At 38.4% G+C, this 16,881-nt stretch overlaps 1 protein-coding gene across 6 annotated transcripts in view; it reads left to right on the plus strand.

The window, feature by feature from the left end:
* The window catches only part of NEBL (nebulette), a 309,240-nt gene that overhangs the window by 214,208 nt on the left and 78,151 nt on the right, over positions 1–16,881 (plus strand). For 3 of the 6 annotated variants that reach the window (XM_080382347.1, XM_080382348.1, XM_080382346.1), the window contains 3 exons: positions 1,078–1,188; positions 8,924–9,025; positions 10,500–10,601. The exons of the other annotated variants lie outside the window; for them this stretch is intronic. In XM_080382347.1, coding sequence (XP_080238473.1) covers positions 1,078–1,188; positions 8,924–9,025; positions 10,500–10,601 — 315 coding nt within the window. The remainder of the gene's footprint in view (positions 1–1,077; positions 1,189–8,923; positions 9,026–10,499; positions 10,602–16,881) is intronic. 6 annotated transcript variants of the gene reach the window in all.

Genomic DNA, 16,881 nt, shown 5'->3' on the forward strand with positions numbered 1-16,881 from the left:
ATTGCCTCGGACACTGTGATCTGTGACTCAGATGCAATCTTGCTAAACACAAACACATGCATTTTCTCACAGTTCTAGTATCCTGTCCTAAAAAAGTCCAGATCACCATAGTTGAGAGTTCCCATCTACAAACTTTCACAGTGTTCTTTTATTGCTGTCTAGGGGTTAAGTTTCAAATCCTTCTCCTCCTGATCAGCTTTCAGTCTTGTTTAGTGTTTGCTGTTTTCTTGGGGATTATTTTAATGCTTGCTCCTGAGAGCTGTTAGAAAATGAATTTTCTTGATGCTTGCTGCCTCTTCAGGCATCAAAACCTGGTGATTTTTCTTAATGTAAGCCTAAAAGCTTCTGACAAGGATAAGTGCAAGATCAGCTTTTCAAGAGTTCTAGTATGTGAATGTCTGTATATGTAAGTATAACACAGTACACTGAAAGCTGGATGAATGCCCAACATTGAGCTCAGTTTCTATTATAAAAATAAATTTGTTTATAAACTCACAATCCAGGTCCATTTTCATTTACCATAATGACTATTGAATGTAAATATTATTTTTCTTTGTGAACCTTGGGGACTAGTAAAAATGTGTGTTGTGCTAATAATTTCCTAACAGTGGAAGAAATAGATGTTTGGGCTATGAGTATTTCATACCTGTTTATTTATGAGGAATGCACAAAATCTTTTTTTCCCCCTGAAAGCAGGGGAAAAAAAGAAAACTGGAATAGTTAATTAGCTGATAGATCCAAGTGTTTCAAGCAAAAAAAAGCTTTTGCTTATGCTTTTCCTTGGGCTGTCTTCTTACCTTGTTAATTTTCTGTTTCTGTATGTTTCTTTTTCTTCCCCCTGTCTACTTATAACTCTGTTGGAATAACATATGCAGAGAAATCTCTCTGCTGACTGTGCCTCATATGTCTCTGTTTTGGGTGGAAGCTGCTCTCATTTCAAGGCTCTGGCTCCACTAAGGAGCTTAATTACTACATTTCTTCTTGAATGCCGGCACACTATGACACTAGGTTTAACCCAGCTCATATTATTATACCTACTCTGCTGAGGTCACAAAAGTGTAATGTTACTCTTTTCAGGTTCTCTATAAACAAAAACATGATGCTGAGAAAGGAACTTCAGATTATGCACATATGAAGGAGCCTCCAGATATTAAGCATGCCATGGAAGTCAGTAAATACCAGAGTGATGTAAGTACTCCTCCATCTGAAATGAGTTTGCTTGTTTTGGGTAGGTGCATCTAACAGCTAACTGAAATGAATTGGGCATGGAGTATTTTCATATTTGATTAGTTGGTATTTTTTTTACATTATTTGCTCTGAACCAGTTTGGGACATGAATGGTATGTGACTTTTATTCTAAACTGCAGTGGAAAGCACTTGTTATTGTTTGTTTGTAGTAAGTGTTTTTAAGTGCTATCACTTTAAAATAAAATTACAAACACAGGTTCTCTGATTCATGTGTACCTATTTGTACTTCAAAGGTATATAAAGCTCTTTGTTTACATGAGCACCAGCGTGGTTTCAGTCTGTCAAGACTTGGACAGTTCTTCAGGGTTCTGTATAGAGGAGAGAAGGGGGCTGTTTCTGCCCTGCTCTTGCATGCTTTTTATGCATGTGAATAACTTTGATCCTGTCTCGTGAATACATATCAAATAAGTTTCAAAGAACAGTTTATGACTTACCTTACAGAATCTGGGCCATAGAGTTCAGTTCAATACCTGGCACTAGTTTATACCATTGACCAAAGTATTTGTGTAGTTTTACTTAAAATAATTTACAAGTAATTTAGAGCATTTAGCAATATTTTAAAAGTTGGTTGCTTTTTTTTTTTCTTTTTTTTTTTTTTTTTACAGCTGTTAACTTTAAGTTATTTAGGTTTTCACAATGTAAAAGCATAGTAACAGTATGTACATTTTTTCTTAGTATCAAGTCAGATTTTACTTCATGGTTAAGGTACCTTATACTAGCTCAGTGGACTACTGCTGGGGGAGAAATGCTACCAAGATTAGTGTCTTGAATGATAGAAACACAGCTTTGAAGAAAAATTTAGGTTTTGTAAAAACTTACTTATGAGAAAAGTAAATTTTAGGAAAAGATTAGCTAAAATAGTGGGGTCATTTTAAAGGGTACACAAAACCAGTAAGAACAGCTGACATGTAAATACCTTTAAAGTTATGATCCATTTCCATTCTTCTTAGGTAACCAGGTTAAGTCAGGTAGGTATGTGATTTTGTAACTCTTGTTTCTCAGATAATTGGGATATTTTTTTGCTGTTATCAGTGTAGAAAATTAAGCTTGGGTGTTCATTTTGAATTATCTTAAATTCACGGTATCCTCCCTCCTGTCAGTGTAACAAACTCTCTTAGGTTGTGTAGGCTGAAAACTAAATGTCAATGTTAGATGTATGTCCGTGTGTGCAGAATCTTGACAGCTGGCCGCTGATTAAAAGGCTGCGGAAAACTTCAGGGAAGCATTATGTTTGAAGAATAACTTTTTCTTCTGCTGGGAAATACCTGCGTTGGAACTCCCAGCAGTAATTTGCAACCAGCCTTGATTACAGAATTCCCTCTTCCTGTCAAACTCTGGCTGTCTCTGCTGTTGGAAGCATCAGGATGTCAGATTGACAGAGCGTAGGAGCTGGGAACATGAACTTCTCTCCCTATAAGCAAGAGCTTTGCCTAGCAGTAGGAATGATGGTGGACTACTAGAGAAGGAAATAATGCTGGGAAGAGAGATGGGAATCCCTCTCAGAGAATGTGGTGGGACCAGGAGGTATATAAGACGAGTTTTTAGATCAAATTTATCATGGCCTGAGGATTAGTGTGCTAGCGCAAAAAGCATTCCCCTTCTACAGCTGTAGATCACCTGCTAACAGAATTAAGGAGAGCAGGGTACAGATGTAAGAGTAAGTGAAATTCAGTTGTTTCATCTTCTGTCACCCTTAAAGCAAGCAAATAAGGGCAATGATGGCAAACGTAGAAGGGAAGGATGTTTTGATAAATGAGAACTTTTAACAGCACGCTAAAAATAATGAAAAAATACGAAGGAAGTTATTTTCAGCCTGAGCAAACTTCAAAGAAATCAAACACACCCTCAGTATTCAACATAAAACTCTATAATCAGTTAGTTTCATCTGTTCAAGAACAGATTCTTTCTGGTTGCTCATGGGGAGCAGCAGTGCAATGGGGATATGTCTTTATCACACATAAAGGAGCAAGTTATGGAAGTCCAATTATTGTTCAGTGGAGTTGCACAGCTCCTGCAGATAATTGTTTGGGCACTGTGGTGAATAGCTGTGGATTTCTTGTTTTGTAAGTACAGGTTTAATTAAGAGCCATGTGAGTTTTCATCTTTGAGTCAAAGTGTGGAATAGCAGGCATCCCAAATGTGGAGTGTTTGTCTTTCCAAACTATTTCAGGCTATGTAGCTGTGTAGAGTCACAGCTTTGAAAGTGCAGGGGAAAAGGAAGGAAACTAGGGGGAACAGGACAAAGCTCTTTTATCCACCACTCAGTACAGTATACCTGTGGGAGCAGAATGCGTGTTTACCTACAATGCTCTGCCAACTCAATTCAACCTTTACATGCAGGGTTTGCATCTAATAGGATTAGGATGTGTTTAAGACTATTTACTCAGCCTTAAAATAAGGCTGACATTTATACTCAACTCTGAAATGTGCAATTTCCTTTAAAAATTAAGACTGTATTCAACTTACAATACATTTGTGCTGACATTTTGAAACTGTCATGTGCTGTAGGCCTTCACGCCACTTTGAATATCATTAACATGCTCTATGAGCGTGGGCTGAAGCTGTGTAATAGCGAAATACTGTAAAATCTCCTGAAAAATGTGATCGTGTATAAGAAAAACATTCTTCTCTTCTTCATACTTAGAAGAAAATTGCTCTCAAAGGAACAGCAGAGACTTTTTAATGATAGGGATATTACTTGAAAAATAATTAAAATACTACATAATACTTGAACAAAAGCATGTTTATCCAAGCCAGAGTACTTTTCCCTACAAATTGTGTTTCATTTTTTGTGAAGTGAATGTTAATGATGTGACTTTGGCACACAAAACCATTTGGAGAAAAATGAAGTAGGGGCCATCGGCCTACTTCATGCCTGTGGCTGGCTGGTATCATTTAGCTCATCTGGAAGTTTCCAAACTCAGGACCAAATCTAGGCTGTGGCCCTTAGAAAACCATCAGGTCACAAAATAGTGGTTCACCTTATGTGTAGCTGAGGGTCACACGGATGGAAGTAATTATTAGAACAGTGAAATGACATGACAATGAAGTTTCTAAAGCAAAGAAAACACTTGTTGTATTGTGCCTCAGTAGAAGCGCACGTAGCATTTGATGAAGTTACTCAAAGCTGTGGATCACAGTTTTGCCTGTTCTGTGACCTGGTCCATCACTGCGTATAATGAATAGCAAAACAATGTTACATATTTGTACAGCAATTTATATGTCCTACTTGTTTAAAATTACTGATTCTTCTCATAGCATCATATTGTATGAAATAAAGAAGTGGTGTTCTGATTTTACAAATTGGACAACTACAATAGACTCATCTGTGGACATTCAAAGGGCAGTTTTCAGATTGGAGGTTGGAGCCCTGATATCTTTTCTCTTACACTTATGTACAGAACAGTGCTGCTTTTGAATTGTTAGTTGACAGTTGGGCAAACATTTGATGTCTATGTACGCTCTTTGCAGTCCATATGATGTCAGTAGTTGTAATTTATTGTGTTTCACTGAACATTTAAATTTGCGTATTGAAGAAGGCTGTATTGTCTTAGAAAAGCTTTTTTTTTTCATGTTCAGGATATTGTGCAGTCACAATCCACGCACAAAAAATTTACATTCTTTCTGATAAATGAGATCAGCAGATTTTGAACTTGATGTGCTTAAACACCATCGAAAACATACTAAAACGTCAATGTTTGTTTTGATGCAGATCATGTTAAATTCAAGCTTCTCCTGGCTTTCTGTTCAGCATCTGCATTAGAAAAATCACCTTTCACTGACTTAACTTTCTGCTGACAGCGGTTGTCAACAGCAGGTCCCCCTGGACCACTTCCAACTGGTGCTGAAAATGATGTGTTTACTCCTGATGTAATTGGGACCAATCAATTTTCAAGCCCATTACTGGAAAGGATGACTGCATCAATCTGTAACGGGCCAGAAATGTGTTTGTCTCTTCTACATGAGCTGGGAAACAGTTTTCAACACCATTTGAGTGGGCATCAGAAAAGCTGTTGCCGATGGTGATTGTCACCAGTTAGCCGTTTTCTAAGTGTTGATGGACCCCAAAGTGCAGATGAGAAAAGGGGGCAGAGACACAGCTGACAGGCCATTAGTTAGTGGACTTGCAGCTCTTAGAAAATACTATGTAGGGATGAACAGCAAGAAACAAATTCCCTTGCAGATAGGTGTGCCCATCTCCTTGCTGACTTCTGCGTGTGCATCTCAAGAGGGCAAAATGTGTTCACAGCTGCTTGTGCATATTTTCATAATTTATTGCCTACAGCTTGGAATAGTTTTGGAATTGGAACAGGGGAGAAGACAAAAAAATGCAGGAAAGGTCTCAGTCCTTTAAAAATAGGTGTACTTGGGTCATCATGTAGCGTAAGTTTCTGTTTGTTGATTGACAACCTGTTTTACAGCATTGTTAGAAATCTGTTTACCTTGCAGCATTGTTGTGCATTCCAACGCACTGGCACCATCACGAAAGGTGAAGCACTTCAGGAATCTCAGCTGGAATAAATAGACCATGTTTATCCTCAGTGGACCTTATGCCTTTTTATAACAGCTGGAGGTTTGGCCCTATTTAAAATCAGTCTAGTAATTATACGGAAGCCCTGAATATTTTCCAAGCTTTGTGAAAACTAGTGGCAGTTCAGAGTATGTAATCACATTTGGGATTAAAGATGAAAAATGGCTGTTGTTCAGATTATCATTCTTTTTAAAAAATATTCAACAATGTAATCACTCTATTGTAATTTCAGATTGGGGTAGAAAACCACATTAAATTTAGTTGGTATTGTAATTTACTATCTGAAACTTCAAAACTGGAGTTAGTACAGTTTTTTTTCTGTTTTTGTCCCTGCTGCTTTCTCGCTTGCATTTCCCACTGGTTTGCTGTAATTCTCCATTTAGGTCTTTCACTGCTGCTCCTAAGTTGTCAGTTATCTTGGTTACTTTTTCCTATGCAAAGGCCAGTTTGAGCAGATGTTTCGTAGACCTGTGGTCCTCATAAAGAGAAGAAATTCTTGAGCATTTGGTGATTTTTTTGGTAGAGCCTGAGCAACCGTTTCAAGTGAAGACTGAGTAAGGGCATTGTGTAGTGCTTGGAGATTCCAGTCAGGGTTTGAGCCTCTTGGTAAGGGGCTGAACTAACTCAGGATAAAAGGTGGGTCCTTCCCTGGGTGCTTCTGATGTTTCCTTTCTTTTGTTGCTTGACCAGGCTTTATTTTCTCTTCTCCTCTCTTGTAGGCTTCTCCACTTTCCATCTTCTTGGTGCGCATTGGGTGCACACACCGAGCTGGTTGCTTTGCCCTGTCTACATCTGTTCCCCTGCTCTCGGAATAGCTCTGGTTTTACTGTTCTAACAGAGGACTATAAAAAAAAAAATCACTGGATGGAACAGAATAGCAGCTGTGTAATAGAGGCCAGCACACTGTCCCAATGGGAAGGGGTCAGCATCCAGGGATTGAGGTTATTCAGGAAATGGGAAACATATTTTTTCTTTCTTTGGCCTACCTCTGACAAACTACTGTTCTGCTGCATAACATTTTTATTCTCACTGGAGTATGACAAGCTGCAGAATGGAGCAAATATATATTGCAGACATTTGTAAAATGCTAGATGACTTTCCCTCAGACATAAGTAATAGGTATACTGGTTTAGGTGCAGGAAGAATAATAATTCACTCCGGGAAAGCTATAGCAATTGGCCTTGCATCTAATATAATTGGAAACGGTGAAATATAAAGGACTGTCACTGTCTTATCCCCCCTCCCCCTTCCCCCCTGAAATTAACCACAATCCATTATTTCATGTACTATATGATCATGTCATTTGGGAGCAATAAGTGACCACATTTCCTCAACTTTATCACCACTATTCTTGATTCTCTGTTGTTAAATTCACTCCATTCCTAATTTCTATTTTGAGCACATATGCTGGCCTTTAATTTGCGATTTACATGGATGATAGGGTGCTATTCAGAAACCTGTTTCTGCTGCCTTTGTGGTTTTCACCTCACCTCATGTGGTCATTAGGATGAACAGCATATAATTAACTAAATTCATGTAAAGCCCTGAATTGCAAATGCTTGTCTGTACATCTAGTTCCTTAAAAAAAATAGAGGAAATATAAACCTAACCAAAACAAAACTTCCAGTGGTTTTAAACAAGCTGTAAGAATCAGTTTCTGTTTTCTTGATAGGTGATACTTGGAGCTGTATTAATCCAGCCTATTTATTTATTTATTTTATTTGTTTATTTATGAGTGATTATACTTGTGTGTCACTCATTGTAGGTTAAAAATTATATGATCTATTTGTGGGCAAGCGGCCAACAGTGAAAGCCTGTTTAGCTTGTCTACTTATCTGAAGCCATATAGATGCAAAATTACTTTCCCATTGCCTGTAAAATACTTGCCAAAAAGTAAGATTTTTTTAAAAAATAATTTTAGAATAACATTTCTAGAAATTATGTATTGTCATTGAGTGCTGGAGTTTGTTGAATTTATTGTGTCGTACCCAGAGTGAAACTCTACATAGGAAATAAGAACTAGATGTGGAGGTTATAAGTGAAGCTTCAAGCTGAGGACTTTCTTGATGGTGAAATATTACCTTGAGAGGTTGATTAATGGTGTTAAACAACAGAAGAAAATCTAAAAGACTGCCCAGTGAAGCAGGACTTATTCTCATACCGTTTCCTGTAGATTTCATTTTATGTTCTCTAACTTTTGCCTGAAATTTCAATTTGTCAGACACTTTTGAATACTAGGGATGATTTTCTTAATCATTCAGAATAATTCAGTAAGACAGCTCTTGGAAATTGGCTTAGATTGGCACATGTGCTACAGCAAGGGAGAGGAAAAAGTCTACAGACCCTGAAGAGGGAGAAGAAGGATCACTTGTGGTCTCAGAGCTCCGTCACGTACCTGAGGTCTATGCTGTTCCTGCAATTGTTTTGCTAAATGGAGAACATTTGGACTCTCCTACCTGTGGTTTAGCCTTCTGGCCGAAGTTTTCTGAGCCCATTCATTATAGTAGTGGCTTTGTACAAACAGGAAGATTCAGTCTCGTACTTCATGTGCTGGAACACTCAGCCTTCTTGTTCCCATGATTGTGTAAAGGGGCAGATAAGTGGAGTTGTGGGGAGTGGGGGATGTTGAGGTGGAGTTGTGTCATTGAATTACATATCAGCTGCACAGCTGCCTGTTACTGTGAAAGATGTTCACTGTGGTAGAATTACAGTTTCTGTTTGGTGTAGCTGCAATCTGCTAGGCTGCGGTGCTCATGATATCATAGGGGGTTAGTTTATATTAGAAAAGGGCACGGCATAGAAAAAATTCTGTACTCTTAGAAGTCCTCTGAAATTTAATGATAAAACCTAATATTTGGGTCTTTGCAGTGCTTTCATATTCTGCTACGCTTCTAACCAAAACCATTTTTCATTTTAATATTGTATTTTATGCTTCTGAATTTCTTCCTTATCCTGTTAACCTATGTGTGGGTCTTGCTAAATAATCCCTGTCAAGCTGGACTGTGTTGGAATAAATGAGGCAGAGTTCTATTGGATTTGATTGCTGAGTTGATAGGTCATTCAAAGCTTATTTATAAACTTCAGACGCTTTTGATTGTTTATTTTAAACAAAACTGTTGTGTTTTGTTTTTTTTTTTTTGACAGGTATCCTATAAGAAGGATGTCCAAGATACTCATAGATACACTGAAGTGCTGAACAGGCCAGACATAAAGATAGCAACCGAGATAACAAAGATAATAAGTGATGTATGTTTTCCTGTTACTTTATTTGTATTTTTTAGACTTTATTCCAATTTCAGTCCAATTATTTAGAATGCTGCTGAAATTCTCAAATGTTGTGAGCAGGAAACCTGCAACCCCAAATCTGGTATGGCCTTTACAATTACTGGTCATTGATCTAAAGACATTAAACTTACTGAAGTTAGTTTTGTTTCATCTTTAGTCATGATAAACATTCTCATAATAAATCATATGCTTGTATGCTGTAGTGCACGTCAGAAGACATACCAAGCCTTTTTTCATCTCAGTATAAGAGAAGCTTGCATCCCAGGACTCCCCTTCTTCCTTCCATCTTGGCTGGCAGTGACAGGGAAATGCAATTCCCCGCTGTCCTTCTGCGAGCTGTGCAAACACACTGCTGCTTGCATGGGGGCTCTCCTCCCTGAACTCCCCTCTCAAATTCTTTGCCCTCCCACCGTGACAGCTGCTAATGGATAGGTCAAGGAGCAGTTTGAGAAGCAGCAGCGTGTGATGCAGTTTAATATTTTATTGTAGACAATTCAAACAATATATATATTAAAAGTCCTGAGCCAAGATCTTAAGTAACTGCTGATAGTTTAATGTGAGACTGACTAGGCACCTATGGGGAAACAGTTTTAAGAGATCTGAGATTCACCTTTTAAATATTCAGGATTTTCTGAAAACCGAGAACTTCTACCAAGTCTGATGTTCAACACCCACATTTACTCATTGCTGTTCTAGCCTCCTTCGAGTTAGAGCGGCTTTGGGACTTCGATTTCTCTCAGTCTGTTGTTATGATGTGTTCGTGCTGATTCACAGTGCCTGACTAATGCAAGATGCCTATTTTAGGCAATGGGTAATTTTGTTAGTGATACTGCAGAGCACCCATTGTGAATTCGTCCGTGCTGTTTTCTAATGCATTGTGGGGAAAAAATGCAGCAATTTGCATGGGAGGCAATTCAGCTGGAAAGATCATGTTAACATCGACCTTGCAGGGCTAATTCTGCTCTGTTACACCAATGCAACCTCACTGCCATCAGGCAAGATTGCAGTGGTAAAACTGAGAGTGGAATTTGACCTTAAGTTTCAAAAAAGCTGCCCCTCAGCCTAGTTTTGTTTCAAGACTATTTTCAGCTGCTACAAATATTATTGTGTAAACTGCATACCCTGTCATAAGAAATGCTGAGCCACTGTAACTCATTCTGCCCTGATTGGGAGAACAATATTCCTTAATAGCTTAAGCTATGCATTTGGTTAAAGTTGAATTTTGTGAATGCTGTGCATTGTGTTCTACAATAATTAAATACCACGTTGTTAAGGAGCTGAAGCCTGAGAAGGGCTTTTTTTTTTGGAGCTGATTAGAACAGTGGTGTCAATGCAGATCACTAAATGAGACTTTTCTACTAGCTTTAATGCTTATGTTTCTCTTGATAAAACAGAAGCAAATAATTTAATAGTGATTCATATTAATTTTTTAAAGGCTGAGTACAAGAAGGGAAGGGGAGAGATGAATAAGGAACCTGCTGTACTTGGAAGACCAGATTTTGAACATGCTAAAGGAGTTTCAAAACTCTTAAGCCAAGTAAGATTCTCTGTCATTTTACAATGTCTTCATTCAGATATCTCATTCCTAGTAATGCAAGAAAATATTTAGATTTTTAGATGATTATCTTTAATTGCATGAAGATTATGTTCTCAAACTTTTCATATATTATGGCATTGACTGGTAAATTTAAGATTCTTAGGAAACAATATACATTTTTATGCAAAAATATAATTAACTTGGACTGGTACAACTCATCTCTTATGGAGATGTTGTATATTAATACAGATTATCTAGTATTTCTGAAATATTAACTGTATGTAATTCAGAGGCAAATTTTGCTACTCATTCAGTTTGAGTGGAACCTTACCCTGTGATTAATCCCACAGAAGTAACTGGGGTCTTTTGTGTAACTGCTTGCTAATGAGATCTGAATTTGGCCTGACATGTAAACCGCCCGCCTTCCCTCCCCCTGAAACTGAACCTTTTATGTACTACTTTCTGTTATATATTAACCTCAAGGAAAAAGAGGAAAAGAAAAGAGAGATTACTTTAGTCCATAACTAAAATAAAAACTGGAAACACAAATATTCCCACTTTTCCTCTTATGAGTCTTCTACTTATAAGACTACTACAGATCAGCCTGACATTATGAGAAGGGATTTTTGACTGCTGACCTGTTTGTTGTTTTTGTTCATTTGTTTGTTTTTAGTTTGATGGTGGGGTTTTTTTGTTTGTTTTAGTTCAGTGGTTTTTTTCTTGTTTTCTGGAATAGTTCTTTAACAGTGCCTTGCATAATCCTTGCTAGTAATCCTGTCAGGCTACACATAGAGCTTTTGTAAACCCAGAACAAGTTCTGCCCTCCTGTAGGAGGGAGAAGCATCCTTTGATTGGAGAAGGCCATGTCAGCCTTCCTGGAACTGGGAAAAAACCCCAAATGTAGTAGTGTATACACTGGAACAATCTGAAAGTCGATATTGTGTAACAAATATTTGTGATTTGACTAGACAGTAAATATCTTCCCTAGAACTAGCATAAAATGAGAAGTGTCAGAGAATAAGCTGCAAAACAGTGCAGTGTCTGTTTGCAAGAGGTTGAGCTCCTTTTGCTATCACCAAACATTGTCCTTAGATGTCTGCTACGTGATTACCATTTTCACACTGGATCATCATCAATTTTGAAGCATTAATACTGCAAAAATGGAAAAAGAAGAAAATACATGAAGATTTATTGCTTTGTTGATGACATGTTCAGAATCAAAATGTGTGTTTTCCAAATCTCTTTCATCCATTTTGTAATGGCAAGAGATGCTAAGAAATTCTTTTGTGTATAGCATTGTGCAGGCTTAGAAGTCAACCTGTGCTTTCTAGGAAGACCCAGTGTGATGCTGCTTAGACCTGGGTGTCACTTACAGGAAAGAGAGCTGTCTGTCATTTAGCAAACACCTTTAGTGGCTTTTAAAACGGTTTGTATCTAAATTCAGTGTGTGGTATCCTTTATTTCTACTCAGTGGCTGTCTACACACTCCTTTCTTTGTATCCTATTTTAGAATCTAGTGGGTTTGCAGCTGCCTGTCATTGCAAATGGGACTAAAGCGCATCCCTTTCAAATAGTCCTCTCCATCTCACCAAGCCTGGTACACTTGAGGTTATGGGCCAACAATTGCAACAATCAAAAAATACCAGCTGGATCGTGGGGTCCTGCAGGCTGATGCTGAGCCAGCTGCATCAGAAGCTTCATCGATGCACTTTTCATCTCATTTTTGTTAGATGTGCTTTTTCTCTTGGACAATGCGTGCTGCATCTGCAAAAGCTTTATAGTAGTGTCTCTTCACTGCCAGGGACTGGGATGGCAGTAGTTCTAGTTGAGAATCCTGCAGAAGAGAACATTTGGTGTGCAAGAGAGTCCAAGTAGTGCAGAACGTGTGGCAGGAAGAGAGGAGCAGTTGACAAAATGTAGTTTGCTTACAGCTTATTTGTAAAGGAGATTCTTACTGAACCTTGGTAGCCCAAACTCTGCAGCCACTGGGCCTGGATCCAGCGTTTTGGGATCTTTCCTTCTCTTGTCCTCTCCTCAGTCTTCTACACTGTTGTGGCTACTTGCAGTGTGTGTGATGGGGAACGTACTTTTAGAAAGGGAAGCAGTGCTTCAGCCCGCTACTCTGCTGCCAGCCATCTGCATACAGCAGCATGGCAGCATGGAGGCTATAAATACCAGGCTGCTTTCAGCAGTGGGGAGCTGCACTCAGCAATTCCCCACCTCCTCTGAAGGAAGGGCAGTGACCATGAGTTGTCTAATGTTTTTATATATTATTTGAATCATTATAACACTTGGACACACTGATCGTAAATCAAGAGCACAGAAAGATGAAGATGACCCCTGTGTCCAAAGAGCAGCGTGGTGGGGCAGGATGAGGATTGCACCTGTGCTGTAGGGGAGGAAGAGCCCTAAATATGGGTCAGTCACGTCAGTCCTCTTCATGCAAAGATCACGAAGCAGGCTTGTAACAATTACAAGATTTAAAAAATAGTAAAGTTAATGATCTCTTTATTGTCTCCAGACTTTCTGGCTTTTAGGGTTTCCGTTTGTTTCTCAGCAAATGGGAGCATTATGAACTTTTTGTGCTGAAAGTTGATAATCTCCCTTTACAGCATGAATCTGTAAGCTGCAACATGCAGAGAAATACTAGTTATTTGACCCTCACAGTAAATTTGCAAAGTTGACAATTCTGATGGATGTAATGGGAAGAGAAGATGATAACATGTTTTAATGTGGTGCATATGGGTAGGTAATTTAGGGAGTATAGAGAACAGGAGCAAGAAGAGGTCAGGCAGTGTGGGTGTAACGAAGGGAGAAAGCAATCAAGGCAAGCAGGAAGGCAAACAAAGCGAAGAAAATAGTGTTAATGTTTGACTGGCACTCAAGGCTCTACAAAATCAGTGTACCCCCCCCCTTCTTTTTTTTTTTTTTCTCTCCTTTTTTCTTTAACAAAGCTTTTGACAACAGCAGCAGCAAAAATAATAGCTCCCAGAACTAGTATATTTACCCACAGCACGCGGTAACCCCTTTCTGTTGGTTTTAAACCAAATTTTAAACAGAAACTGTGTTAGCCCTTGTGAAAACATGAAGCTTGTCAATTTGCTGAATGTACATTGTATAACTTGGGTTATTTTTTGTGTTTTTTATAAAAACAAGCTCTTGTTTATGTTTCCTAATGCATTTTATTAGGTTTTTCAAGAGCTGCTGTTGTCCCTTATAGTGTTCAATAATTGGTTTTATCATGAATAATTTTGGATATTTGTATTTTGTACTGGATCTGGTGCTTATTGTTTCAGGGATAAAATTGTTAAAGGTAGAATGTTTTTCAAAACATACCTCATCTGAGATTATCAGTAACAACACAAAGAGCCTAGGATTTTCTCAGTGTTTCTTTAAAGTCTGCTAGTGCTTTTAGCAACCAATATTTTAATTTAACTCTTTATGTTACATTTTCTTCAATATCTATGTATTCTGACAAGTTTTTACTTTTTAAAAAATATGTTTTCATATGGTCATGAGGAAATGCTTTAGCTGCAAATGTCTGCTTCATCTTGGTATCCCAGTGGTTGAATGATTCAATTTTTGTAGTTTCTTTGTAAATCTGAACAGTGGGTGATGTCATCCACTTCTGAAACTGAACACTCCCTGTGTGAACAGCTTTGAACTACAGATTTGATTTAGGAATGTTGCTGCAAAGCTTCAAAAGACACTGCTCTGTCCAGCTGCAATTCTGACTTTTATAGGTTTTGTGCAAGGCTGATGAGAAGTTTGTTTATCCAGGCCTTATTTAATTCCAGTTTGGTTTTTCAGGGATCTTGTTGTGTTAAAGCCTGCAAAGTCTGCTCGCTCTTCAGCAACAATTAGAGAACAACCTCCACACATTTCTTCTAGATTAACCCCACTACATACTCTAAAAAAACCAAACCCAAACAAGACTTCAATTAAGACAGTAAATAAGTACCCATTGTTTCAAACACTCATTAAAGTAAAGCTTTTGGTTAATGATGAAATTTGTAATTAAGCTTCCACTAACAACTGTCATTTCTACTCCCACTTTTTGTTTGCTCTTCCACTGTGCTATAGCATTGCTAAGACCTCCCCCCTTCAGATGTTTTAGAAATCATCGATGAAGTACTTTTCTTCCTTGTTTTTAATCACAACCCTTTCTCTTGGGCGTATTTTTCCCCTTTAAACTGCATTCATAACTTTCTCCTGTTTAAAAGAAGGATAAATACCATGTGTGTTACTTCACAGTGACTCATCCATGGGCTTGCTCTTCTCCTTTCTCCCTCTCCCACCCCACGCTTTCTTTCAAAAGGGAGAAAGAAACAGGAAAATACCGATAAAAGAGAAAGTGAATGCATGTGTAGCTTTCAATGCTACGAATCCCTTATGAGAAGTCAAAGTTAAATTACTGCTGGAAGTGCTCTTGAGATGCTGCTGGGGCCATCTGATATTACTGTGCAGCCTGCGTTTTGCCCCAGAGCGATGTGTGCGGTGGTGTTGGGGAGGACAGCAAAGGCAATAAGCAGAGCAGCCAGACAAGGCAGCAGGGCCTAGGGGTACCGAGACATCACTCACCACAGCAGGAACATTTACAGTCGGATTGGTGGGAGGGCTCCTTAAATTTGGGACCTTCCTGCACATTGGCATCGGGACACATTAGCCCTGTGAAGACTGGGTTCACTGGCTCCCCCCTCTTCCCTTCAGTAGCAGTTATGTGAAGTGAAGTGACACTAATGAGGATGGAGTGCTGGAATCTCTAGATTGAAATGTATGGCTAAAAAAATCTTCAAAATGGCATGAAATGGCTGCAGCTGGAAGATGGCAAGCCAGTTGTGAGGAAAGGTTGCTTTGGCACTGATGCTTTCACTCTTAACAATAATATCAAGGACCGTGTTGTGCATTTGGTCTGTGTGCACAGCTTGTGGTCATTTGTTGGTGAGGCAGAAGACAGCCTGCAATAGTTGGATGTTTAAACTCTTGTGCACGATGTTGCTGTGATGTGAGCTGATGCTCAAGGCGTACAAGACGATTTTTCTCACCATGCTGACTTGATCCCTGGGTTTGGAGGCTTTTTTAATCACATATTCCAGCACTGCCTGATTTTTATTAGAAGGCAAGTTTTGGATATACCTTTTAAAAGAGAAAATTCTCTGATTTATTTCTTCACTAGTTGTACAGAATGTGGATTTGCCTTTGACAAAAGCAGTGTCTTTGTATTCAGATACATGCTTTTGCACTTGATCCAAAGCCAAGGCAAATATCAAACAATATGAACCAGATGAGTCTACCAGAAGGCAGTAGAGTTTTCTTTTCTAGAGTTAGTGTGGTAGATTATGAAGTTCATCATGTGTTCAGATGAAGTTTCTCTTTAAAAGTAACAATGTTTTAGAATTTATTTCCTGTGAAAAATCAATGTAAGTGCTGGAATCATAACATAGTTCTTGAACATAGATGGTTAGTTTCTGTTTAGGTGGCTTAGTTTTAGTTTCTTGTTATCCTGATTAATGAAATATTGGACATCGTGGCTAAACATAATGAGGTTGTGTAAGCTAAACCATGTTGAGAGTCTTTTGAGGCAAGGAAGAACTAAAAAAGAAAAGGAAAATTCTTCCCACAACTAAAGCTGAGAAAAAAACAATTTTTGAAGGAGATTGTTTGAGGTGGTTTAACCATTTTATCAGACATTCATGTGGGAATAATGAAAAAAAAGTAAGGAAAAAGCCACGTATTTATTTAACGCAGAGCATGGTAAATTATAATGGATGTTACATAGACTCAGATATCAGGTGTCTGACTAACAATCATGAAAGCAGCATAATTCAGGCTGAACTTTATTCTCCTCCATTATGCCCAGCTGTTGGAAAGAAGCAAGGCATGTGTGCAGTGTCTCCAGATGTTTGATGTACACGCGTAACAAGGGGGGCAAAGGAGGGAGATTTACTGTTTGTTCGATACCGTATTTTCAGATTCTGTATTCGGTTCTTCAGCATCTTTTATGGAATTTTTGTGGTTTATTTACTTTTAATGCCATTGCCTCAACATCAATGTATTGCTCTTTTCTTCTTATATGTTATTGTTACCCCTTTTTCTTTTGAACAAGAAGAAAAGAGAGTGAAAGTAATTTAATTATTCTTTCTAACACTGTAATGAGGTGGGCATTGTCCCCAGGAAGGGACTGTACTTCAGAGATTCCTCGAGGTCTCATGGGAAATTTCTGGCAGAATTAAAAATAGACCTGGGGGCTCTGGTGACAGCCTAGCACAGCGTGAGTGAC

This window comes from Falco punctatus (assembly GCF_963210335.1).
Source record: "Falco punctatus genome assembly, chromosome: 4".
Classification (NCBI taxonomy): domain Eukaryota; kingdom Metazoa; phylum Chordata; class Aves; order Falconiformes; family Falconidae; genus Falco; species Falco punctatus.